This window comes from Camponotus vicinus, unplaced genomic scaffold (assembly GCF_025532165.1).
Source record: "Camponotus vicinus isolate PSW18456_S1 unplaced genomic scaffold, iyCamVici1.0 SCAF_1, whole genome shotgun sequence".
Lineage (NCBI taxonomy): Eukaryota > Metazoa > Arthropoda > Insecta > Hymenoptera > Formicidae > Camponotus > Camponotus vicinus.
Window position 1 is genome coordinate 39,318,220 of NW_028141945.1, and position 27,180 is coordinate 39,345,399.

The 27,180-nt window shown below is 31.3% G+C and overlaps 4 protein-coding genes across 12 annotated transcripts; 3 read left to right on the forward strand and 1 right to left on the reverse strand.

The window, feature by feature from the left end:
- The first annotated feature begins 225 nt into the window (after positions 1-225).
- LOC145966981 (uncharacterized) lies at positions 226-15,681 on the forward strand. 7 transcript variants are annotated; one of them, XR_014437261.1, is made up of 9 exons: positions 230-727; positions 7,617-7,736; positions 7,994-8,143; positions 8,338-9,087; positions 9,526-9,810; positions 10,632-10,859; positions 11,184-11,365; positions 11,608-11,788; positions 15,501-15,636. XR_014437261.1 is itself a non-coding variant. In XM_083091531.1 (8 exons), the coding sequence occupies exons 1-8, from the start codon at positions 593-595 to the stop codon at positions 15,541-15,543; spliced, it is 1,893 nt and encodes a 630-aa protein (XP_082947657.1). In that variant the 5' UTR covers positions 229-592; the 3' UTR covers positions 15,544-15,681. The 7 variants fall into 7 exon arrangements, 4 of the variants coding, with proteins under 4 accessions (XP_082947628.1, XP_082947657.1, XP_082947633.1 ...); XR_014437259.1 differs by lacking the exon at positions 15,501-15,636 and adding an exon at positions 14,179-14,242 and having other exon boundaries at positions 11,608-11,799; XR_014437260.1 differs by lacking the exon at positions 15,501-15,636 and adding an exon at positions 14,179-14,242.
- LOC145970339 (sulfotransferase 1C4) lies at positions 15,608-18,340 on the forward strand. Its single transcript, XM_083097037.1, has 4 exons — positions 15,608-15,796; positions 15,859-15,985; positions 16,712-16,806; positions 18,050-18,340. The coding sequence occupies exons 1-4, from the start codon at positions 15,608-15,610 to the stop codon at positions 18,338-18,340; spliced, it is 702 nt and encodes a 233-aa protein (XP_082953163.1).
- A 730-nt stretch (positions 18,341-19,070) lies between these two features.
- Positions 19,071-22,983, reverse strand: Prp19 (pre-mRNA processing factor 19). 3 transcript variants are annotated; one of them, XM_083091551.1, is made up of 8 exons: positions 22,882-22,983; positions 22,147-22,296; positions 21,779-22,056; positions 21,261-21,455; positions 20,729-20,884; positions 20,435-20,665; positions 19,934-20,274; positions 19,071-19,631 (listed from the first exon to the last, which is right to left on the reverse strand). In XM_083091551.1, exons 1-8 carry the CDS (start codon positions 22,952-22,954, stop codon positions 19,487-19,489), a joined length of 1,569 nt encoding a protein of 522 aa, XP_082947677.1. In that variant the 5' UTR covers positions 22,955-22,983; the 3' UTR covers positions 19,071-19,486. The 3 variants fall into 3 exon arrangements, with proteins under 3 accessions (XP_082947677.1, XP_082947687.1, XP_082947696.1); XM_083091561.1 differs by having other exon boundaries at positions 22,853-22,912; XM_083091570.1 differs by lacking the exon at positions 22,882-22,983 and adding an exon at positions 22,579-22,595.
- Positions 22,984-24,667: 1,684 nt separating this feature from the next.
- LOC145967107 (selenoprotein M-like) lies at positions 24,668-26,820 on the forward strand. Its single transcript, XM_083091771.1, has 4 exons — positions 24,668-24,828; positions 25,175-25,245; positions 25,771-25,840; positions 25,921-26,820. Exons 1-4 carry the CDS (start codon positions 24,706-24,708, stop codon positions 26,026-26,028), a joined length of 372 nt encoding a protein of 123 aa, XP_082947897.1. The 5' UTR covers positions 24,668-24,705; the 3' UTR covers positions 26,029-26,820.
- The last annotated feature ends 360 nt before the right edge of the window (positions 26,821-27,180 follow it).

Here is a 27,180-nt window from a genome sequence, read left to right on the forward strand (position 1 = left end):
TCTACAAATATATATATGAGGAAAATAAATCAATCAATTTTCTTATGCTTACGGTTACGCAGAAGTTCCGTTCTCCCCGCTTTATTATTTAGTGTAATTAATAATAAATAATTTGGTGTAACATAGCGCAGATATAAAAGGAATAGATTAGCTTGTGTATATGCGATTGCCGCTGATTGGTCGACGCTCCATGCGTGGCGCAGGCGCGATCGGTAGTCTGACTCGAATGCGGTTGCTCTCCGAGAGCTTTCCATGGCTTTAGATCGTTGTTAGCAAGTAGTAACGCCAATGTAGTCTTCTCCGTTTTCGCCCCTTCCTCATGTAGCCTCTCATTCACGCGCGTTCTAACATTACTTCCAAACAAATCGTACCGAATCCTTCGCAAAAAAAAACAAAAACAAACAAAGGAAAAAGAGAAAAGCATACACCCGTGAAAGAAAAGTGTGGAAATCGCGTCATCCGTGTGGTGGCGTCGGTACGATATACACAACGCGACGAACATTAGTCTTTATTGTCGTTTCCTATCGTTTCCTATCTTCAAATAATCCAACGTGTATCTAGACAGGCGTTTATCACGACGAGATAAACGAGAATGGATGTTGAAGAGGGAGAGGCGAAAATGTGCAGGCTTTGCGGCCAATACGAGAGAATTTACATCGACGTGTTTGGTGAGGAGGGCGTCAAACGTTACCTGGGACTTAAAATCCACCGAAAAATCAACATCCTGGTGAGTTGCTCGATCTCGTACGGCCGCACGGATTTTCTACACTCGACATTTTCTCGTTCCTCTCTCATCCTTTTAGCTCACGCTTTTAGGAGATTAGAAAAAAATGTTTAAAAGATTAGAGAAAAGAGAGTGCACAGAAAAAGAAAGAATCAAATTTCTTTATATGCTCTTTTTGTTCTTTCTTTTTTTTCTCCTGCATTTTTTGGTCAATACTTGAAGAACTCGTATGTTTACATTGCATGTGTGAGTGTTTATATCTTAATATTGTATGTTCACGCTTGTTGATGTACAGAAAAGGTACATATTTTAGTTATTTGCAATATCAAGGATATCAATGTTTCCAACTGAGCTGCAAGATTTTGACATTTAATCATAATTATTTGTCATTAGCTTCAATGTTTTATAAGATAATTATAACAGAGAAAAGTATAACAGTGCAGCATATACTTTATATGTATGGAAGAGTAATATACATAATGCGCGCACGTGAACACAGTGAACACACACGTAGTTTTTGATGTCTTGCAAATAATAAATTAGAAACGAGCAAAGCATTGAAAGCATTGAATTTTTTTGCGATTTTCTTTTGTATTTTTATAACTCATCAAAATAATTTTGCTTTTGTTGTTTTATATATATATTTGTTTTTTTCTTGTTAATCTTTCTTCATTCTCTCTGCTTTCTTTGTCAACAAAGAGAAGATACCTCTTCAATTAACAAACTGTAATCTGTGTTTACTGTACTTTGATGAGAGAAATTATATATATTTGTAATGTATTTAATGATAATGATATTTGTGCCCAAGTTTTAAGAGAAATTGATTAATATTGTAATATTGAAGACATTGATTTAATTTTTTTTTTCGTTAGAAGTAATAATTTTGTTAATATATCAAAAATTTACTTTGTATATTATTGCATTATATATTCCAATTACTCTGATATACATTGCAATCTGTTATAGATATTATCTTTTATGCAAATTGCTTTATCGATGAAATTTTTGGACAAAAACTTCTTTGAGATCATTATTGAATGAAAAATAGATGTGAGATAATTGCAATACATACACACACAAAGTGCGTTTATTTTTAAATGTGCAAGTGTTCTACGATAATATGCCACGATTATTGTACAAATTATTTTTACATTTGTACGAATAATTTTTGTGAATATTCCTTGGAGAAAAGGATATAACGAACTGTACTCTTAAAATTGTAAGTAACAAACAATGTAACTGTGTGAATTATAAATTTAAGTTTGTCAATAACTCCAGACTTGACGTTGTCGTGGAGTTTGGTGGGTACTAGAATATAAATATGTTGTAAACTGAATATAGAGCAGAGCGGTAGTGTTTGCGTTTCCTATAATGTGAATAACATCTCATTGATAGAGAAAGAGAGAGAGAGAGGGAAAAAGAGAGTTGGTACATTTAAAAATCATTCGGAATGACAACAATATATCGTTCTTTCTCAGACAAGTACATTTTTTAGTACTTAGATTGCTTCTGTTTGTGAATCGCAGATAGATGAGAGGGATCCTCTGCCCAAGGCGATCTGTGTTCAATGTCTGGGCAAGCTTGAATTCGTTTGCGACTTTCAAGAGGAGTGTCTGCGCACCCAACAAGTGTTACACGATCAGTACAATCTACCGCCTTTAACAGAGTCTGTAAGTCTCTGTATTTATTTATATTTCATCTACCGCTCTATTGCTCTTTTCTTTGAATCATATAAGAGAGAATCGTCAAAGAATTCTTTCAATTCTATCAATTTCTCTTTCAAATAATATACAATATAATATAAATACAAATTTCCAAGTGCTACAGAATAATAAATGCAGTGTAATAAAATATACGCATGAATATAAATAAATGAAATATATTTAACAATTTACGAGCAATTACTATGTTTTTTAATCTTTGCTGATAAATATTAATAAAATATATTACGATTCTCTTGTACGCAATTGGAAATTCTTCTGATTATTCATCATTAAGAAATATCAAAATAACAGACGGATATAATATGATTTAATATATAAAAATATCTCTTAATGAAACAATATTACGAAAATCCAAACAAGATTGTGCAATTGCACTTAAATATTTATTATCGGAATTATAGAGGCATATTCTGGTACCCACTCTCGTACATTTTTAATTCGATCTCTCTCTAGGCGGAAGTAAAGAACGAAGAATCAGCTTCCTCGGCGGGCACATCGTCTACGGATAATAACAACAGTATTGAAAAAAATCTTAATTCCACTAGAGGTAGTCAAGCGGAAGAGAACCAAAATGAAGCTAATGTCGTTGTCATCGTCAAGGATTCGGCGGAGCAGCAAAAGAAGAAAAACACCGTTTCGAAGACTTTGAGGAGTCTTCGCAGTCAACAACAACAACAACAACAACAACTTTCCAAAGATAGCGATGAAACTAATATAGAGAAAAATGTACAGAATCAAAGTATAACAGAAACATCGCCAATTCGCCATTGGCTTCGAAGTAGACAAAGCGCGGACTCGTCATCGTTGTCGTCATTATCTGCAGCGGATAACGAGGAGACTCCAATCGCGAATAGACTGAGAAGCCACAATAGTGTAGAAAATAATATCAATGCTCGTTCAGTAAACGGTAACGGTAACAACGAGAATATGGATAAACAGAATTCGAAACAACAGCAGCTACAGCAACAGCATCAGCAAGACTCATCATCGACGATTCAGCTGCCGACCTCGGCGTTCGATAAATTATTAACGATCGTTTCTGGTTCCCCTGATATCGAGGTTTCCGTAAAGGAGACGAGAAATCGGAGTAACGATGCCGAAGATATCAGTTTTACGGTGGAGCTGTGTAAGAAGCAGAATGACGATGTATCGACAGCGCGAGCGCGAATCTTTCCCGATCAAGGCTATTGTCTTGTCGACACGGCGATCGTAAATCTGTTGCAGAACGACAACAGCGTAGAGGTAAATGGCATTATCAGTGGCATCCTCAGCGGGACATCCACAAAGAACGGCAGTGGTGCAGCGGCGAAGCTTAAGGATCTGGCGGAGCTGGAACAACAGCTGGAGGCAACGCAAAATCCGGAGGAGCTCTTCAAGATTGACGGCGAGGAGATTAAAGTAGACGACAACGTGGAGCACGTGGTGAACGGTACGCAAAACGGTTATGCGTGCAAGCTTTGTCGCAAGTTTTATGAGCGCCGAGATAAATGCACGGTGCATGTAAAAACGCATCTCGGTATCAAGCAGTACACATGCGTCGTCTGCAACGCCAAATTTGTTTGCAAGTCTGACGTGATGAAGCATATCCGATGCTCGCACACCAATCCGAGGCCTATACAGTGTCCCAAGTGTCCGAAACGATTTAAATCCAAATTTTATCTGGCCGAACACGACAATGTTCACAAAGGCGTGCGACCGTACAGCTGTACAGATTGCGGACAGAGCTATCACCACAAGGTTTCGTTACAAATCCATATGAAGTCGCATTTACCACCGCAGAATCTCGCATGCGAGTATTGCGGTAAAGTCTTTCCGTTTCGTACGCGATTACTCGGCCATATCGCGAGCGTTCATATGAAAAAACGACGAAATTTTCGCTGCCGTTTCTGTTACAATCTCTACTCCAGCTTATCGGTGTTGAACGAGCACATTAAGACGCGTCACGCGACCACATATACGTGCGACACGTGCGGCAAGACCTTTAAAGTCGCTTCCAAATATAAGGCTCACGTGCTGCAACACTCCAATCCCAAACCGTTTGTATGTAATATCTGCAACAATCGTTACGCGTCCAAGGCATTTCTCAACGAGCACCTGTTAAAGCACGAAGGCTTGCGCAAGCACGTGTGTCAGGAATGCGGCGCGAATTTTGCACAAGCGAGTCATCTAGCCGCTCATCGCCACGTACACGGTGAGAAGACGCACGCTTGTCCCGAGTGCGGCAAGAAGTTCAATCGTCGCGACAACATGAAGGTACATCGGAAGCGGCACTTTGAGGAGAAAAAGATTGGCGCGGCCGGCAAGCAAAAAGGCACGTCCAATAATAACGATTCGGCAACCTCTACCGCATCGATTAATGAGAAATAGTGAAGAATCATCACTGAAGAGGTCAAAGATTCATTCGAGATGTTAGAGAGAGTTTTCTTAATAGACTGAATTGCGCGGAAATTGTGGAAGAGATCGAGGGAGAAAAATTCCGAGATTGAATACTTGGCAAAAATATGATGAAACATTGCTCAAGAGAGACGATTCATTGCGCGTATATCATTGGTGCTTCGACAAATTTTCGATGTCATTCCTGACGCTTCCACGCATAGCAGTAAAATAATAATAAAAAGACGTTTTCTCTCTTGTCTATAAAAAATTAATTGTCTCTGTAGAGAATAATCAATCGGTTTTAATTTCTTATTCTCTAAAGATTATATAATATATAATGCATGAATCTTTTATCAACATTTATGAGTAATTTCTTTTCTTTCCTTTTTTTCTTTTTCTTTCTAAAATTAATTAGAATTGTCAAGTTTCGAAAATGTTACATCTCTTCTGTCTTTCTCTATTTGAGTGTTTATAGTAAAATATCGATCTATCGTATTTCAAAATGTGATGCATAGTATGTAAAAGCGTGCTGCGTTGGTACGTTCTTTCTTTCTTTATACTTTTCTTCAAAGTATAGCGAGTGCTCGAGAAAAATTTACCCTATTTTGTAATAGACAATACGTTTACCGTCTCACGGCCAAAAAAATATAATTAAATCGAATTGCATAGTTTTATTAAAAATTTAATGACATAGGTCCATATTCTGAATCCTCTTTTATCGATAAAAGTGCCTCTAAAAGTGGCTTATAGCCAATCAGAAGGCTTATAAGCCACTTTTAGAGGCACTTTTATCGATAAAAGAGGATTCAGAATATGGACCATATTGTACGTGCGTGTACGTATGTGTGTGTTTGCGCGCGAAATATATTAGGAATAGGGCTTCCAAAATCAATAATCCCACGACAAGGGCAGATATTTTCTATATGACTTTACACGAGTTGTGTTCATGAAGAAACACAAAGTTGCGATATCTGTGCGTTTCAATATTTTTTAGAACGCATTTTATAATAAATATTGTTAAAAATATAATATAATAATATTATATACATATACATAAATAACATAGATATTATTATTAAATGCAGATTAGTGTGTTAGATAAAATGTTACATATTTTTTGTAAAATGTGTATGTGTGTGTGTGTGTGTGTGTGTGTGTGTGTGTATGTACGTACGTACGTACTTCTTCTCACAAACAACATTGATACAAAAACTATACGAAAAAAGTATGGTACAAGTGCCTTGATTCATGTTTTGAATGTAAAAAAATAATCTGTGAACAAGCTGATTGCAATTAATACAAGTGTTATATATATACACGATGATTTTTAAAAAAATTAGAATAAACGACAATAAAATAAGAGAGAATACAGATTACGAGATATTACGAGTTATATTAAAGAAAGTTTTTTTATTATGCTATATTATATTACGAGTCGTGTGTAAAAGAAATTACGATTAGATATTTATAACGAACTACATTATTTTCCTTATATCCTTAGTTAAGTAATAAGCAATATGCGCGATTTTACACACATGTGTGATTAGAAGGTGATACTCTTTTTATCGAGACGAAGAGACGTTCATATATTTCATATATTAATTATGCGTAATTGATAAGTGATCCAATAACCCTATATATGTACGTACATATGTAGGATTATAAATTTCCACACACACTATAAGAAACCTATTTTACGATTCCACCGTTGCCTCAATAAAGGTACGATATTTTTGGGACATCTTGTGTCGCTTTATTTTATATTCAAGTTTTCTAAAATGAATTAATTATAATTTTACATATATAGTTTGAATTATATTTTCTATAATTAATTAATTAAATTTAGAATTACAAATTTAATTTGTGGAAAATTATGCTTACTAATGCAGAATAATCTACGAAAAAATGTTACAATTAATTTCTCTCAAAGAAAATATATAATTCAAGAATGACGATAAAATTCCTTTATAGAATTTTGTATATATTTTATAGCTTTTAATTTAAAAGAAGTAGAAAACCTCTTATTCTTTTAGAAGATTCGGCAATGATATTTTACATTTATAAAGGATATTAGCAAATTTCTAAATACCGAAAAGTATTTTATTGTTATCTAATAATTTTGAGAATAATTTTATATATATGAATTACTTTTGGGCGTGTATGTATGTGTATGTGTGTGTGCATGCGTGTGTGTTTTATTTATTATTTTATTTTATTTACTATAATAAATATTTATATACATAGAATATTTTCTCCCCAGATTTACCGCATCGACTATTAATGATGCGTGCTAACATTATATAAAGTATAATTAATTATACTTGTAATCGAATCCGATTATGTATTTTACAATCAAGTTTTATACATTTTGATATTTACTTAAACTTTTTCCGTAATAAAATTAATTTATATCGTCAAAGAAAGAAACAGAAAGAGAGAGAGAGAGAAAAAGAGTGAGATTAGATTAGATTTTATCTCTTTTGATTATTAATTATTTGCTCTTTTCGTGAATCTGACAAATAACGTACCATTTTCTTAATGCAAAAATGAATTTTTGCAATGGCACTATTAAAGTATAAGATTTTTAAATTATAGTATATAAGGCATTGTAATAAAGATTTTATTATAAATTTATGCTAATTAATCTTGATATAATGTAATAATTTTGATGTTTAGTAGATTACAAGTTTTTTTAGATATTGATATAATATTATTGATTAATTGATAATAGAAAATAGTATAATTTAGTAATAGTAATTTTTTCATTAAAGCTGTTTATTGAACTATTTCAGATCAAGGAAGATGACAGTATGCCGCAACAAATTTGTAGACTTTGCTTTGAAAAGTTAAATTTTACGTGCGCGTTCTACGACAATTGCCATGAAATTCAAAAGAAACTCTGGTCTACTATTGTAAGTACTAAATCGTTTTTGCAATAAAATTTACACAAAAAAACGACTCAATGATAATATATTAGAATTTATGTAATTTATGTATGTCAGAAATTCAAAAATGTAATTATTTATTCAGAATCTACCATTATCATTCATCAATCCTTTTGCATCTTAATAAATGGATTAATATCCAGCACTTCCACATAAAATTATAAGAGCATTATGCATAAAACGCTCTTAATCACATTTTTTAAAAATTTGTTTATAATTAAAAGGAGGAAACCAACGACGATAAAAACGTTGAGGACAAAGAAAACACTATATCGTCAAGGAGCAACGTGAATAAACGTCAGATAAGGACCTTATCGTCGGAGAATTTGAGCAAAAACACTCATTTGACTAACGCAGGCTCGCTGAGTATCAATGTTAGTGTTAAAACTTAGCTTTAAAAATTTAACACGATTATCTTTAATTATCTCTTGGAAAAGATTATGTATGTATGTGCGTGTGTGTGTGTGTGCGCGCCGCGTGTAAAATAGCACCACTTACAGGCGCGCGCGCGCGCGCTCACACACACACACACACACACACATATATATATATCTTTTTTTTGTACTAGGAATCATTAAAAAATCATAGTCGTGGAAACTACCTTAGACGAAGCTGTTTACGCGAAATTTGCCCGAATGACACAAGTTTATGGGCGCAAGAACAACCTGTCGGCATCCAGGAGAATAAACGAAATGCTCTAGCGCAGAAAGAGACAGTGGGTGTTGAAAAGACGGTGAGGCAGGAAATCGACATCAAGAAGGAGTACTTATTATCTGAAAATTCGAGCTCAAGGATATTACCTGCTTCTTTGCTCAATAATTCAACGGTATGGGTTCATTCCTTGGATTGGTCTCTTAGGTCATGCGAAGCGGACAAACCCAAGAATGTCACGAATATTGCGGTAAACAACAGTCCACCGCCTGGTGATGAGGCAGAATCAAATAAAAGCAACAATTTTGAATCTAGTAAACTCGCGGTGCCGGATAATATCGGAAAGTCTCTTCCGATCGTTCCAAATGCACCAAAAAAAGCTTGCCCTCTTGAATCGAATACGATCTTTCTCCATAATAACGAGAGCACTGCCTTATCCGGATCGTCATCGATAATCAACGAATGCAAGGTGAGACGCAAGTGCAGCAAAATTTCCGAGTTGATTACCGACGAACAAAAACAGATCATAGAAACATACTATCTGGTAGACGTAGACATTATGAAAAAGTATGCAGAGGAGGTGCGGAGCAACATAACAGTGCGGGATAAAAATAATATCGAGTGCAATATTTGTCCTGCAAAATATTCTAGACTGGATAAGTGTGAGGTAAATTGTATATACGCATGATGAGGCGAAAATTTATGTTTACTTTGTTTTCTATATGTGTACGTTTTGTGAATTTTTGTTTTTACGATTCAAAACATTCTTCACGTTTCTCATGTTTTTGTTCGATCTTTTTACCAAAGGCTAATGCTTAATAGCATGTTCAATAACATGTTCAATCTAAGATTTTATCACAATAACCAATTTAATAATTGACTTCATTTAATTATTAATTATTAATTTTTTTAGATTATATAAAGACTATATTTATATAATCATTATTTATGGTGATTAGCACTTGCTTGTAATTGAATATTTTAGTAAAATTAATGCAAAATTCTCTTATTTTTTGTAAAAATATATGTGATTTAATTGTTATTATATAACTTTCTAAGCTTTCTATTTTTTAATTTTAATTCTTGAAATTATTTTTTTCGCTAGGTGCATATCTGGGCGCATCTTAACATCAAGCCGTACAAATGTAAAAAGTGCAGCTATTCGACAGTGACTCTTAGTAATGTTCGCTGTCACATTAGAAAAAGTCATTTGAAAATTAAGCCGTTTGCTTGCAAATTGTGCTCGAAACAATACGCGACTTTTGCACTTTTGAAGGAGCATGTCAATATTCACATTGGCGTACGACCATATAAATGCGAAATGTGCAATTTTTCCAGCACTAGCCGACAGGCCTTGAGCAATCATATGGACACCCACATGTCAAGCAAGGTAAATTAATTTACTTTGTTAAATGGAATCCCACCATAATTGTAGCCATGTTCTTTTTTTAAATTAAAGATGATAGACCATAATACACACACACACACACACATAGTTAAAATATGTAATGAAAAAGTATATTACTATTTATCGAAATTGCAACGTTAGCAGAGAATAATTATAAGAATTAAAAATTAAAGATGTATGTAAGATCAGTTTTTCACAGTTTAATAATAAAATATAAGAAGATATTATTATATAATATAAAATATTTTATAAAATAAATTTTCTATCTCCATTTATGCATTGTGATTTAATAAATAGATTAATCGATTGTATCATTAAGCAGATTAATCGCATCAATACCGTAAACTAATTATGCAAATTGTATTAAAAGTGTCGAAAAGTAAATGCTGTTGAAATGAATTTGACGACATAAGGTTGTTAAAAATTATTAGAGTTTGAAAACATAAGTATGTTATTAGTATTTTGACATTTTCAAATTATAATTATGTTTCTAAATTCTCAATATTCCAATCTTTCCAAAAATACAATCTCGTACAAGAAAAAAATTTATTCTTGACATTTTTAACTTATACAAGAAATCGATAATTTTATGTGATTCATTATATATATATATATATATATATATATATATATATATATATATATATATATATATAAGTATTAATGTATATCGTATAATGAATAAATTATAGTTACGTTTTCTGTAATTTTATTACACAATCGTAATTTTTGTTGTTATTGTAATAAATTATCGTTGATTCTTTGTTTCTTCTCATTTTAAATAATATTTTTTACTATTATAGGATATTCCTTGCAGTATTTGTGACAAAACCTTTCACTCACGCTTAAGGATGCGCGCACATATGCGTATTCATAATGAAAACAATGTGACATGTGATATTTGTCGGGTTCGCTTGTCGAATGAGAAAGCTCTGGAAGCACACTGTAAGAAAGTGCACGTACAGGATTATATCTGCAAAATATGTAATAAAGTGTACAAGTCCAGAAAAGCTTTGCATAATCATATGAATGTAAGAAAATATTCATTATTAGAATCCTTCTTATATATTGAATCAGGAATATCTAAAATCTGGAAAACATTGAAAAATTTGAAATTTTTAGAAAATTCTTTCCTCAAAATAGTCAATCCCTATGTTAATTAAGATTTCGAAAAATCATACGATTTCTTTCTAATATAATACATTAATAAAAGATACATTATCCAAGTAATTGAATTTAAATAACAACATGTGTGATAGCAAATTTATAGTGCTTGGCATATATTTTGATAAATTCACAGTAAAAACCAGATATTAATGTTAAGCGTTTTATTAATTATATTGCTAATATTGTAGGCTCACAAAGAGGCTAATTATAAATGCACAAAATGCCCTAAAGCATATAAAAGTAAACATATTCTGAACGAGCATCTCCTGAAACACGAGGGTATCCGAAAATACAAATGCTTCGTTTGCGAAAAATTGTTCGCTCAACAATCGCATTTGGCTGCTCATAATAAAGTGCATAATCCGCCCAGGTGAGATATTTTCAAAATAAATATTAAATACATACACATACATGGGATAGAATAAATAAGAATTTTAAACTACACAATTGTTACAATTAAGCATTAACGGAACAACTGTGATACATGATTAAAATATAATTTTAATATGATTATAATAAAATGATAAAATTGCGATTAAAAATAAAATTAAAATTAGCATATTTTAAATAATACAAATAATTGTAATTGCGTATAATCTTCTTAATTATCAGTTATGAATGTCCGGGTTGCGGCAGGAAGCATAATCGCCGCGACAATATGAAAACACATATGACGCGATGCAAATCGTGCCAATCCAAATAACCGTCCAATGTGGGCTTCGATCGACAAAAAATTGAGAATATTTCCTATTTCGCAAGAGAAATGGCGGTGTTTTCCAAATTGTATAGAACGGTAAATTGAAAGTGAGAAATATTCCTTCTTTTTAATCATCTCTCATTAGTAATCAACAGTCATAGAGACGAATACCTAGATATATTTCGTTCTTATTTTTGCTTTTTTTATAAATCTCTTGAAAAAAATAGAACAAAATCTATTGTTGTATTATCATGCAAAATTATGTCAAAATATCAATATTCTTAAAAAAATTTCTCGAGAATCGGCAAAAATGATACATGATATTTTAATGACTATTAGATTGTATTGGAATAAGACTGATAATCGGTGTTTACTTTGACCAAAAAGCGCAAGAAACGCGCATCGTCTTCGTTGAGCGTCGTTCTATTTGCAAATAAACCATGAACGTATATAGTATACATGGATTCATATGGCCAAAAAAGTGAAGCCAACATATAGAAAGAGACAGATAATCTAGCCCCTCTGTTCTTTGTCTCTCTCTCTCTCTCTCTCTGCACAAACGAATTGTAAAAGAGAGAGAAAGAGGAAATAGCCTCTCTATTCTCGCTCTCTTTCTAGATGTTGGCTTCATTCAGTTAGACGGCAAAACAAAGGGCATTGAATTTGGAATTCATGTATACTACATCCATAAAGTAAACCTATCTTTGTGTTACTTGCTAATTTTATTGAAATTTTGTATATTTGTAGAATAATGAAAAATAATAGACACGTATTTCTTTTATATTATCGGCAATGGTACAATTTCAGGGGTGAAAATTACTCTTTGTATTTATATAAGTACGAATAATTAACTCAATGTATTTTAAGTTCACGGTATTAAAATTTTCTTTCAATTTTGAAGATAAGAGGTTTTCCATGTGACTGAAAGCAAATTCGATGTGAAAATTTTAGAATGGCGGATCAAATATGGCGACTTAATAAAATAATCTTGTTTTGCTCTTTGTTCAATCCAGAAATAATCAACGAGGAGATGACGAGAGTCTATTTCATTTCTTTAAATAATTTTTAAAATAAATTTTTAAATTACATTTTTTATTTTTTCTTTGTAATTACATCATTTTTCGTGTCTTTCATATGTCTTTGGTTTTATATTTTTGGAGAAATGATTATGCAAAAAAAAAAAAAATCAGCCGAAATATGCAAAAGGTGGATAGCTCTGATCTACTTGTCAAACTCAAGTGATTTCTCTCGTAAATATTCACTTTTATTGTATATACCACGAATACTTGAACAGATTTATAAACCGAAGAGAAGATAGCTGATTATGAATAAGTAATTGAAGTGTGATAATATTGTTTCGTAATAAAATTCGTCGTAAAATTCTTTTATACACAATAATGCATAATGTAGCAGTCATAAAATGTACTTGGTGTGCAAATTCTTTGTGTATAAAAGAATTTTTTTTGCACATTGTTTCATTGCGAAAAAATATAAAACTTGAAAAATATAAGAAAGGCGTGAAAAATCATCATGTAATTACAAGAAAAAACAAAATAAATAAGTAAAACAAATGTGTTAAAAATTAATTAAAAAAAATAAAATGGAGATAGATTCTCGCTATCTCTTTGTTGATTATTTTTGGATTCAACGAAGAGCAAGACAAGAGTATTTTATTCGCCAGATTAGATCGTCAAATTTGATCCGCCATTTTATAATTTTTACATGGAATTTGTTTCCAGTGAACACATAAAAAACCCCTTATTATTTCTCAAATGAAAAAAAAAATTCTAATACCGTGAACTTAAATGCAATGAGTTAATTATTCGTACTTATAAATATAAAGGGTAGTTTTCACCCCTGAAATTGCACCATTGCCGGTATAAAAAAATACCTACCATGCCTACATTATTTTTGACTATTCTACAAGTATTCTAAGTTTCAATAAAATCGACGAGTAATACAAGGATAAGTTTACTTGTAAGTTACTAACGCTTTTATTTTCATTAAGCTTATAATTAGATAGATTTTCTACATATTATTATTCTACATACAACTATTATCTTGCATCTATTACCTGCTTTAGTGAAAGACAATGATTTAATATGTTTGTTTTAAGTTTTAAATCTTTTTTCACAATTTTACATTTATTCCAAGCTGTAAATTTTCTATTCAATAGATTTGATAAAAAATTGTAAAAAATAGACAAGGAGGAAATAATATAAGACTGAATATACATATATATATATAATAATATCATTTTAGTTATATTTATATTTTAAATAATTTTAGCAAATTGAAATTTCTATGCGTCATTTGTTTTAGATAGATAGATTGATCGACTTATTTTTTTACTCATACTTCTCTAGTTTTTCTACATATTGATATATCTTAAATTTTCACTATATAAATTGTATTTTACTTTATACAATAAGTTAGTAATGCAATAAAACAAATTTATTTGTTTTTTTTGTGTGCTCTTTTATTAGCCTGTATATTCCACATTTGGCGTTAAGCGTACAGGAATTAAATCGTGGAAGGAAAGGATTGGAATTTTCGCAAATAAATGAGTAAAGCTATATTGTGCGCTAAGTGTTTCTTCGATAATCTTAATTAAAAATGAAAAAGAATCGCTGCATTTTTCAAGAAGAAAGTACAAGGCACGGTAAATTGGAGAAAGTTAACCGGCTGACCTGAATTTTTATTCGAGGTCATTACCAGCAAGTTCTACTACCGGATTCTTTTTAATTCAGTCAGAAAGTTGATGTCTTAACGCGTCGTAGATAGAAAACGTTATCATCATAGTTGATGAAAATTGATATTTTTAATCCTTATAATCAATATTGTATATTGTGTCGCTTGTACATTATAAGATAAAGCAGAATTTCTTTAATTCAAGGTCAATACATGTATGATCGCGAAAAACTTGCGTGCACTGCAATTACATTAACGTTTTCGTAATTTATGCATTTACACAAAATCACTGATGATAAGATAAGTGCACTGGTAAAATATGACAATGAAAAGTAATCAGTAATCAGTGAAAAAATAAATCTCGAAAGCAAAGGAAGCACGTGATCGGATCTCTTCGAGGGTTGACATATTCGGAGATTCCTGATAATCCTCGCGCATAATTTGTCGAATAATTATCAACAATCAATTTTTCTCATTAATTGCAATTGTGTGAAATATTGTTGCTAACTACGTTAAATCGCAATCAAGATTGGAAGAAATAAAAGACAAAAGACACATGGCCGAGCAGATTCCAAAATACGAGCTTTTGCCTGATATGGAGACGATAAAAATATTAAAAAAATTCAAAGGCGAAAGAACTGGCTTTGTTTTAGTAGGCCCGAAAAAATATTTTTTCCCTTTCAAATTTATAAAAGAAGGCATTGGTTTCTACAATTTTAAAGCCAAGCCGAACGATACTTGGGTGTTATCGTATCCAAGATCAGGTATAATTATATTCTGCACCGATTAGTGCATAATTGAATGTAATCGTGATTTGTTGCGAACTGTAATTGTGAGTGATTTGTTGATCTAAATCTAATATATGACAACATATTCTACACTTAAACAATAAACATGTCAAAAGAAAGACAAAGATATTTAACTTTACAGATATCTTTTAATTAAAAAGTTCTGATTTCTTATATATCTTTTAATTAACATCCCAATATTTCTCAAATGTTTTTTCATTAATTTTTCAATTTTTCGTAATTAGGGGTACTATGCTTTTAAATTAAATATTTTGTTACCATTGTTTGATAAAGGAAATAAGAAATTATTTGATTTTTTTCTTTTAAAGGAACTACTCTCACTCAAGAATTGATCTGGTTGTTATCAAATAATTTGGATTTTCATACTGCGGGAAAAAAACTACTGTGTGAGAGGTTTCCCTTTCTCGAATTCAGCATGTTCAACCATCCCGAAGTGACACGCGAATTCCTTGAAATTAATAAAGGCGATTTCTTGAAGGAACAGCTATGTCGAGAGATAACTAAACCTGGCTACGAGATGGTTGCCGCGATTCCATCGCCCAGATTTATTAAATCTCACTTTCCATTTAGCATGTTGCCTGGTCTTTTAGACATTGGTTGCAAGGTAATAGCAGAAAATTGGGAAACCTTATTGGCAAATATTATGATTCCGCATTTTTCTTAAAGGTTGTTTACGTGGCTCGTAATCCAAAAGATGTTGCCGTGTCCTGGTACTACTGGAATCAAGCGATAAAGACGCAAGGATATATCGGCGACTTCCCCACTTTTTGGAACTTTTTTGAGAATGACCGTAGTAAGTAGAATAAAATTTAGACAATCATATGTGATTTCTGTATTGCACTATAGATATTTTTATTATTTAAATTATAGTTATATAAGAGGTGACAGAATGTGCGTCAAGTTTTTTATTTATTTTTTTTAAAGACGCATTTTTATATTTTTAATTATATATATATATATATATATATATATATATATATATATATATATATTGTAATTATAAATTTTTATGTGTGTATAACAAGTTAATTTATATGATTTTAAAAGATGTGTACTTTTATGTTTAATTTTAAATATTTTTAAATTTGTATAGTAATTTTTTAGTTAATGATATTTTGTATCATTTTATATATCTATGTTTTATATTGTATTTTATAAAAATTATACAAGTCTTTTCGTACATCTGTTAAATATCATTAAAACATAATTTTTTTCTCGATAAATAATTTCTGAAAAACATTAATTAATGAAAGACATTTAAATTCTAAAGAAATTTACAACTACAGGATATAATCTAATTTTAGAATTATATATTATTATTATGTGTCAAGCAAATAAGTGACAAATTAAGAATCATGAATGGATGAATAATTGAAATTTTTCTATTTTCATGTGATATGTACTGTATATCTATTAATAAAAAATTTGCCTCTCATGCCCATTTGTTTCTTACAATTAGTTAAATAATTTTCTATCAATGAATGAATGAATAGATTTTTAATGTAATTAATTTTTGTAGCACCTTGGAGTCCATACTTTGCTCATTTGAAAGAAGCGTGGAATTTGAAAGATCATCCAAATGTTTTGTTTCTTTTCTACGAGGAAATGATACATGTAAATATATTCTTTTTTTATTTTTTAGATATACAGGGTGTCCCATTTTAAATAACGACCTCAAATATCTCTCGAATAATACGTTTTACAGAAAAATGTTTCAGACAAAAGTTGTATGGTTTCGAGGGGGTCATAAGATGGTACCATTGGTTTGACCTTGAAGAGTCATTTGAAGATCACGTGACGGTCACCTCCAACTTTTTAAATGGGACACCCTCTATGCTTTTGCATATTCTTGTAGCTCATCTCGAGAGCTTTCCAAAACACTATAATTAAGTTAGTTTTCATTAAGTACTTTCCGAGTTATGAGGCTTGAAATAATTTCTTAATTTTACATAAACCGTAAAATATCTTGTAAAATATTCATTTTTTGATTATCTTACCTTAATACTTTTATGTACAAAATAATGAGAGGAATCAATTGGTGTAAAGAAAACACATAATTGTTTCGAAAGAAAAAATGTAATTTGCAATTAACAATTACATTTTTTTTTTTCGAAACAATTATGTGTTTTCTTTACACCAATTGATTCTTCTCATTATTTTGTACATAAAAGTATTAAGGTAAGATAATCGAAAAATGAATATTTTACAAGATATTTTACGGTTTATGTAAAATTAAGAAATTATTTCAAGCCTCATAACTCGGAAAGTACTTAATGAAAACTAACTTAATTATAATGTTTTGAAAAGCTCTCGAGATGAGCTACAAGAATGTGCAAAAATATATAGGGTGTTCCATTTAAAAAATTGAAGTGACCTTCAAATGACTCTTCAAGGTCAAACCAATGGTACCATCTTATGGCCCCCTCGAAACCATACAACTTTTGTCTGAAACATTTTTCTGTAAAACGTATTATTCGGGAGATATTTGAGGTCTTATTTAAAATGGGACACCCTGTATATTGTAAACTACAGATTACATTACATATATTAATTCTGCCCTTTATATATATGCCCTTTATTATATATTATTAATTAAATATATTATAAATACCTGCTCTTGTTTTACATCTTACCATATGAGATATGATCACGTGTTAACAGACTAATATAATATATAAAAGTCTGTGCTTTAAACCTAAAATATGTATACACACACACACACCCACACCCACACACACGCACTTGTTTGGTTAATAATTTATCAGACTATTTATTAACTGATTTTTTCCTTCTCCCATTTCCTAAACTTTTGTGTAACGCATGTATTGGAATAAAATTTGTATTAAATGTCTTCCAGGATTTTCCAAAGGCAATTAAGAAAGTAGCAAAATTCTTAGGCAAAACATATAACGATGAAGAGATAAATAAAGTCGCAGATTACCTGAAGATAGAAAATTTTCGCAATAATCCCATGGTCAATGGTTCTGAATTAAGAGCCTGTAGCATTATAGACGAGGGAAATTTTGTCAGGAAAGGTGGTATTGATGGGTGGAAGGACTTGTTTACTCCAGAACTCAACACAAGGGCAGACAAATGGATCGAGAAGAATCTCAGAGACACTGATTTGCGTTTCCCATTTTTTCAATAACGACATAGACAACAATTAAAAAATTGAATAATTTTGATAAATTGAAGAGATGTTGATCTCTCAAATAAATTTTGATTGTTTAATAAATGCACATGTTCATTTTTCTTTCTTATATCTTATCTAAGGACTATTTTGAAAAAATTCCAATCTTATTTTATTATAAAAGTTTCTTTATAATTTTATTATTTTGTTACACATATATATTCGCAAATTCGACATATTTTACTTTTATTGTGTTTTCGTACATTTGCAGATGAAATAAAAAAAAAAAAGAATACATACAATAAAAACATACATGAAAAATATATCAAACATGTTTTTATTGCTGTATAAAATATTTATTCTTCAAAAGTCGCGGACATCTATAACTTAATAATTAAAGATTTGACATAATATCGCACATGTCATTCAATTTACAAATATTACATTAATATTACCAAATATTAATGTAAAAATTATAATAAAACATTGATGCAATATTTTGAATCTTTGTCTAAAATGAAGAATATCCAGAAATTCTTCAAGTAGTCACAAACTATTCTTATTTAAAGGGGAAAAGAGTAAGTTTTATAATTTACAAGGTCTACTATAGATATGGGTTTTAAAATTGATCTTTTTTATGATTTTAGACATTTTCCATCTTTTATAAACTTTTTCTGCCAATATATAGTGTGTTTTTATTAATTTTGGTCCTATGGAATGAAAGGAATAGAAAATTTCTGAAAAAAAATTAATGAATATACGTATATATATTCTCACACCTTAGCGCGAAACTGTCAAATTGCCATGTACTTGCGCGAATGCAGTTGTCGTTTCACATATGCAGGATAACATTTTATCCCAAGCGGTCAAATATAGTGAATATCAGTACGGCTGCATCCGCGATCGGTTAGCTGACCATTATTATACAGCAACAAATGAAAAACGCGACATTAATGTATGTAAAAATATGTGCAGAGGGATATCAAAATTAACGGGCCCAAAGGAGTCTATTCTATTGTATATGAAAAAGATTTAAACTGTATATAAAAGAAATTCAATGAGTCATCAAAATTGATCGGTTCCATTTAGAATAATCTAATTTGGTATTAAATAATATATGAAATACGTATATTTCTTCTAGTTTCTTCTTATCGGTTTAGTTGTCTATGACAAGCCATAAAGTTTCAGAGTTCTGTCCATACTGGTGGATGCAATGTATTGCGCGTGTTTTCCAAAACGAACGCCAGTAGCTGCTGCCGTGTGATCGTTCAAAACTTTCAGTTCTTGCCATTGTTTACAAAGATATATCCTAAAAATAATGTATATGTGCGTGGTGATAATATACCAACTAGTTCAAGTTAATTTGTATTATTATATATAAATTATATATAAATAGAGTAATATAAAAATGCAAATTTATAATTTATCAGATATTAATACATATTAATGTATTAATACATTTCACAGAGATAAAACACTTTCACAGAGATAAAATATTTATTTTATTAGTTAATATATATATAATTAATTCCTAATCATTATTATCATTATTGTAAAAAATATTTAGTTATCAAAATACTAGCAATACTACTAAAAATTAAAAAAATTTACCTCACATCTGTCCCTGCTACAGCCAAATAAGTTCCGCTTTGGTCGAAGCAAATGTCCTTCACTTCGTAAGATTCCTCCAATTGCAGCGTCTTAAAGTTCTTTAGCTTGCGCAAATCCCAGAGTTTAACGCACGAGTCCTCCGCAGCAGTCGCCAAATAATATCCATTCTCGGAGAAACTAATCGCTGTGATCGGGCCGGTATGACCAGGGAAATTTGCAACGTTAGATTGTTCTTTCAAGTCCCAGATTTTCACTTGAGAATCTGCTGTGCCAGTACCGAAAATTAGACCGTCAGGATGAAACTGCGCCGTAGTCAGCGGTTGTCCCGTTTGTCCTGCCACCTTTAAACAATTTAGGCACATCCTTTTTATATAGAGAAATACATATACATATTTAATGTCTATTTTTAGTAACGTAATTATCAAGCGCTCTTTTTTTTCTAAAACGATGTAACTTTGCGACTTAATATAACTGTATATACCAAGACTATTCGAAACGTACTTTAGTCAATAATCTGCCGGTACGTATATCCGAGAAGGCCCAATGTTGATCCAGAGACGAGCTCAATAGATAATCACCGGTCGGATGTAGAGATAATCCGGTTACTGGAGCATCGTGAGCCTTCAGTAATAAAGTCGTCTGACTGGTACCAACGTTCCATACACGAATCGTAGTATCAGGTGAAGCGGTCATTACTACATCTTCCTCTGGATGATAGATAACGCGTGTAACCTGTAAATGCATCGAAAAGAAATTAAAATTCGCTTGAAGAAGCAGTGAGATGAGATTACCTACCTTCTTTGTGTGACCTTTGAGAATTGCCACTACTTGTTCAGTGTCTTTGTTGAAAACAGTAGCATTCTTGTCGGCGCCACCCGTTAGAATCTTGCTGGTATCTGCGCTGTGAATGTCGAGCGCTAAGATTCCTGGTACACTAGCAGAATGCAGTCCCTGCAAAAATTATATAATATTTAATTAATAATAATAATAAAATAACAATAATAACAACAACAATAATAATATTCGTCAAATTTAACATTGTCAATTGGAAATAATAAATATAATTGTAATGGTATCATTTTTATATAAAAAAATTATTATTATGAAAAATATAAAATGTTCAATATAGAAATATTAAATATAAAGATTGTCAGTAAGAGATTACTGATGAGGAATCAAACATTAGAAGAATTAGATTGTCAGTCATACACACACATATACACAACAAATACACATTGAAATTTGTTGAAATCAACGACTTATATGACAGTAGTGAAATAATAAATTTTTAAAGACATATCAAAAAACATATAAAAAAAGTTCCTACAGGATGCGATGCGAGAGTTTGGAATGACCGGATACTATCCTGAGGCATTAAATCTTCTGGCACTGAACGTCCACGTCGCTTTCGCTCTTGAGTGAGAACAGTCGCTCGTTCTTGTAGTTTCTGAATTACATCTTCAGTGATGCCAGCCTGTTCCATTGGTTGGGCTGCTGTGCCACCAGCTTCTACTGCCACAGCCTAAAGAAAATGCAAATTTGCAACTAATTAAAAATTAATAAAATGAAAAACTACAAATATTTCCAATTATTAATAGCAGGTATGAATTTGTTTACGTTTCCTACAATTTATAACATAATTTATTCGTAGTAAATATAATTTGTGTAACATAATTGTGTAATATAATTTGTAATAAATTTATAATTGTAATGTGTGCGTTTGTGTACATACATTTAAATATAATTATAACAAGTATGTTATAATTAAGATATATCGATAAGATAATTAATATTTATCGTTTAAGCAATATTTTAATAAAGAATAATCTGGTAATAATAACATACAGGTTGTGGGATTGTAGCAGCTTGAACGATTCCAGCCTGTGGCTTGAGAGTGGCCAGAGCTTCTCTAGCAGCGGTAACTTCCTTTGTCAATCTAGCAATGACTCGACAAGCTGCATCATGCTGATACAATGCATGAGACAATTCTTGTCTTGCAGTTTGAAGTTGTTGTCGCAATGTAAATGAATGTAACATAACAGCATCCCATTCATCTTGTAAGTTTTTTAATATCGCTGGAATGGACGTTGCGCTAGGTGGTTTAGGTTTGACAATTGGAGTTGCTGTAACAAATAATAGATTTTGATAATTATACATAAAAAATTACACATATACATAAACATTTTATATTAAATAAGTAAAATTTAAAATACTTTTGATATCAATAAGCTGTTCAATAGTAAGTTCTTTGCCATTAATAGGATCCACTCCATTCTCAGCTACATATTTTTCAACAAGACGCCTTTCGAATATTGATCCAGAAGCAGGGGATACTACTGGATGTTCCGGTACCTCATTAGAAACTGCAAATTACAAAAATTATTTATAATAAAATTTTTACTAAATATTACTATATTATAATTTTTGATCAATTGTAAATCTTTTGTGAATATTAAAATGTATATAACAAAATAAACGAAAATAAATTCTAAATCTGCATTGTGTGTGTGTGTGTGTGTGTGTGTGTGTGTATATATATATATATATATATATATATATATATATATATAAATATTTATACTAATAAAATAATATCTATATAATAAATTCGATAATATGTAGGCCTTGTAAAAATCTCCTCTTACATCTAAATCATATATTCTATTATTATATTTTTTTCATTTTTACTAGTATATGCGATTTTTTTTATATATAACGATTAACGTGCCGTAACCAATTTTGCGGTTTTTTGACACTAATTTATGCGGTAATTTTCAGGTTATGCTCGCCAATTTTGTCGGTGTACAAAATTGGCGGACATATTGCAAGATTTTCTTTACGATAAAATTAATTTTATTGTTAATTGATAACATGTAAACTTAAATATTATGCCGAAAAGTGAAAGATTAGCTCAATTACAAATTATTTTGTGCGCTCACAACACTCACTAGCACAAGAAAGCGCCATTTTCTTGATATGATTTGTACATACGTATGTACATATGTGCATGCATACATACATATATATGCCGACGCCGGCACACAAGCACAAGGGCGCATTCACATCTTGGCGGAAAAAAACTTGGCGTTTTCGAATGGTCGGCGGGTTTAATCGCTCCGCGGTAGTTTACTAAACGTCCATTGACCAATCACAACCATTCTTCCGAGGAATGTATGGTTACATTCTTTCGAAGTATGGTTACCATTGGCCACACTCAGCGGATTCAACCGTCAAGTGGCAATCGAACATGATTGGTTTCTACTTTCAGATCCGACCAATCAGTGTCGGATTACATCGGAAAACCTAGTAACTGTTGAGTCCGCTGGATGCGGCCTTTGCCCATGAGCCAAAGAAATGTAGCAGCACTTTATGGCGTTTTCGAATGGTCGGGTCAAACCGACCATTCGAAAACGCCATTAGTTTTAATTGGCCGTTTCCTTTTTCTTATCAATTTGGTACTAGCATTTTGGGAACGTGTTCGAAAACTCTACTCAAGTGGAATAGAGTTCTATTAGTTAGTCAGCCAATTAGGAAACTTTTGTGCTCTTTTATCCTGATTGGTCAATCAAACACTAAAGCGTCGTCTACAATGGGAGTAATATCGGTGGAGTAAGGCGTAAGATTAGGAGTAAGCGAATGGTTTTTTTTTATTTCGCCTTACTACACCGATAAAACTGTCTTACTTCCTACGAAATGTATATAATAAGATGTCAGAGTAGGAAGTAAGACAGTTTTATCGGTGTAGTAAGGCGAAATGGAAAAAAACCATTCGCTTACTCCTAATCTTACGCCTTACTCCACCGATATTACTCCCATTGTAGACGACGCTTTAAGCCGGTTATACAATAGCTGTCGTAAGTCGGGTGTCGTAAGAGTTAACCAATCACAGTTGATTTTAGAGAAGAATAATCGAATACGATTGGTCAACTCTTACGACACCCGACTTACAACAGCTATTGTATAACCGGCTTTAAAGGGTCGTCTACAATGGCCGTAGCATAAGGTTGTAAGGCCGTAGTCGTAAGAAATTGACCAATCCCAGTTGAAGTTCAGGAGAATAATCAACTGTGATTGGTCAATTTCTTACGACTACGGGCTTACAACCTTAAGGTGGAAGCACATAAAATTGCATAGGCGCATAACCATAAGCATAAGAAAATTGATTGGTTCATTTTCTTATGCATATATTTGTGGACCAATCAATTTCTTTATGCTTATGGTTATGCGCCTATGTAATTTTATGTGCTTCCTTTTTTATGCTACGGCCATTGTAGACGACCCTTAAAGGGTCGTCTACAATGGCCGATTATTCTCTTGAACTTCAACTGGGATTGGTCAATTTCTTACGATTACGGCCTTACAACCTTATGCTACGGCCATTGTAGACAACCCTTAAACCATAATCACACTACGGGCTCGTTCCCACTGAGCGCGTCATGCGTCGCGTCACCAGCGTGAGCCAATCAAAACATCCCATTGTAATAACATGTTTTCCGTGTTATTACAATGGGATGTTTTGATTGGCTCACGCTGGTTGACGCGACGCGTGACGCGCTCAGTGGGAACGAGCCCTACGGGTTGCGGGCTTAGTTGCGCTTGGAATTGACCAATCAGAGTAGCCGGCCGACAAATTGCTTTGTTCTGATTGGTCAATTTCAACTGCAACCGAGCCCGCAACCCGTAATGTGATTACGGCTTAAGGCTACTACAAAAAAAAAACTACGAAGCGTGATGAAACATGACATGATTTCTGCTTTCTACTTTGAAATTGGATGATGTATAACATGGCGTCCGCTGTAACTGTTAAATACATTTTCGCAGTGTTAACACTTGCACTCTTCTTTGTTTCCTTTGCAAATTCCGCGAACAATTATTACGCATCCGCGAGAGTCGAGGTAAATTCGATATTTACATAAAATCAATTGTAATAGAGAGAAAAAAAAGACGCGATTGTGATTGTTAATATCACATTACATTCTGCGAACACAATTTTATATATTATCCCATACCGCACAGAAAATTGCAACAATATTGCAATGTTACAACAATATTAATATTGCTGCAGTATTCTGTGCTGTATGGGATTATAATCACACGACATACGTGGTTATTATTTAAATGTAACTTTATGTATAAAGGGATTGTAATTGTACATTACCTACAGAGACCGGTACATTGTAATATAATGTTATTTGTTCATGTATTATAATACTATAATATATAATGTTATTTATTTTTTAGAGTTGTAGTGGCTGCTCGCTCAACCGACTGCCGGATGTCAAGGAATTTATCTTTAAAGATTTGCCAAACTAGTATCCTTTATAGTGTCATTATAATTATAATTGTGATTGTTTTATTTTATATATAGTAAAATGTTTTTCATTATAGTATACACATACACATACATATACGAGACCTTTAAAAATCAATCTTTGACAGGTTTACAAAATAAAACTAAAAACAGAAAAAAACATTTTATTATATATAAAGTTATATATACTACTTTTCAATTCGTTTGAGCTACTTGTCATAGCATGGCGCAATCTTTTTTATGTCTTCATTAAAATATAGTTTGGCCAAACTAGAATCTCAGCCAACTGCTAGTACTGTTCATCAATTTCTTGTTCTCAAATCGCTACGTTCCTAGCTATGTTTTTTTTTTATGCATATGAATTGATAAAAGATGATTTTTCCATAAAATAAATTAAAAATTGAAAAAATATAACAGAAAGGATAACAAGTAAATTACTTACAAAATTTCTGTTAAACTTAAGTTATTTTACTTTTTCATATTGCAATGCGAAATTTTAGAAAATGCCCTTAATAAATATATATAGCAACAATGTGGAATTCAGACATGTACAAGGTGCAATACCAGAGCTTGTACTATTCAACGAACATGAAGAGGTTTGACAATAAAAATAACATTAACTTGATGTAATGAATATAATTTGCCTATCATCAATTAATTTCTGAAAATATTGCAGGAAGTGGAACGATTGGTTTTGTCTAGATTGACTCGGGAAGAATGTAATGAACTATTAGTTTCTAAAGGTTTCACTAAAAAATCCAAAGATAATAAGGACGAAATGTAAATCTTCAAGTTGTAATGTATATTTGTGAAAAAACACTAGCCTAGTCATAAATAACTTTAGAGATTATTTCTAAAAAATTATCTTTAAGTGCAAAGCTTGTTAAATTATGTTTTGTGCATAATTTATACACATCTATCCTTATATCTTATACTTAATAATAATTTTTAAAATATTTTTGTAGAGGATAATATATAGATATTCAAAATAAGAAAAAGTCATGTTTTGATAATATTAAAGATAAATAATATATCATACAAAAAATTACAAATGATATCAGGAATCTTTTGATGTATAAATTGTTTTCTTCTTTCAATTGTTATCATCTCCTTAATATGGTAGAAAAGAGCAAAAAAAAAAGAAAAAGTTCTCTAAAGAGCTGTAGTCTATAATAGATTCTGCTATATCCAGGAAATTATGTATTTTAGTATGTTCATGTATTTTTTATAAGGTTCTTTATATCTAGTAATTCTTTAAACTTTTACGACTTTATTTTTATCACATTCCAAAGGAATTTTATTATATTATCATGTTAATTTTTTAACAATGCAATAGTTAGCATCTTTCAATTAGCCTGCAATATATGTATGTATTAGGATATTTGTAAAATCAAACTTATAACACATCTTTAACAGCTCACTTTTTACAAAAGGATTGAATTTACCAGTTGAATGGATGTGTGTGTGTGCGCGTGCGTAATATACTTACACACACACACACACACATATATATATATATTACTGGATTTGAAAAGATTAAATGAAATATATAATCTGGTAGAGTTTCTCTCTAAAAGATTTTGATTTAAACCTACAAAACCCTACAGAATTATCTTGACTAGACTTCAATTAAGCTTCAGAATAATATTGTACAATTATTTAAAAATTTAAAATTATTGGTCAAAATATATGTGCTTTTTACAATATACAATAATAACTTGCAATTAATAATCTTTTTTTACTTACCATTTTACTCTACATATAAAATTATATTATGACATAACAAGATATTGTTTGCATGTATTCGATTTTTTAATATTTTATTATATGTTTATTTTTCCCTCTCTCTTTTTCCACATATTATTTGTAAAATTTTAAAACTTATAATTGATTTAACAACATAAATGTACAGATAAAGGACAATTGTAAATTATTT

Bases quoted from the DNA above. Each gene is read 5' to 3' on its own strand.
- LOC145966981 (XM_083091502.1), top strand. From the start codon at position 593: ATGGATGTTGAAGAGGGAGAGGCGAAAATGTGCAGGCTTTGCGGCCAA. The intron at 728-2,250 runs GTGAGTTGCTCG...TGTGAATCGCAG, and splicing joins ACCGAAAAATCAACATCCTG to ATAGATGAGAGGGATCCTCT. The intron at 2,395-2,901 runs GTAAGTCTCTGT...ATCTCTCTCTAG, and splicing joins TACCGCCTTTAACAGAGTCT to GCGGAAGTAAAGAACGAAGA.
- LOC145970339 (XM_083097037.1), top strand. From the start codon at position 15,608: ATGTTCAACCATCCCGAAGTGACACGCGAATTCCTTGAAATTAATAAA. The intron at 15,797-15,858 runs GTAATAGCAGAA...TTTTTCTTAAAG, and splicing joins TTTTAGACATTGGTTGCAAG to GTTGTTTACGTGGCTCGTAA. The intron at 16,807-18,049 runs GTAAATATATTC...AATGTCTTCCAG, and splicing joins TCTACGAGGAAATGATACAT to GATTTTCCAAAGGCAATTAA.
- Prp19 (XM_083091551.1), bottom strand. From the start codon at position 22,954: ATGTATGTATGCATGCACATATGTACATACGTATGTACAAATCATATC. The intron at 20,275-20,434 runs GTACGTTTCGAA...AATTGTTTAAAG, and splicing joins CCGGCAGATTATTGACTAAA to GTGGCAGGACAAACGGGACA. The intron at 19,632-19,933 runs GTAAATTTTTTT...CATTATTTTTAG, and splicing joins GTAGCAGGGACAGATGTGAG to GATATATCTTTGTAAACAAT.
- LOC145967107 (XM_083091771.1), top strand. From the start codon at position 24,706: ATGATGTATAACATGGCGTCCGCTGTAACTGTTAAATACATTTTCGCA. The intron at 25,246-25,770 runs GTATCCTTTATA...AAATATATATAG, and splicing joins TTTAAAGATTTGCCAAACTA to CAACAATGTGGAATTCAGAC. The intron at 25,841-25,920 runs GTTTGACAATAA...AAAATATTGCAG, and splicing joins TATTCAACGAACATGAAGAG to GAAGTGGAACGATTGGTTTT.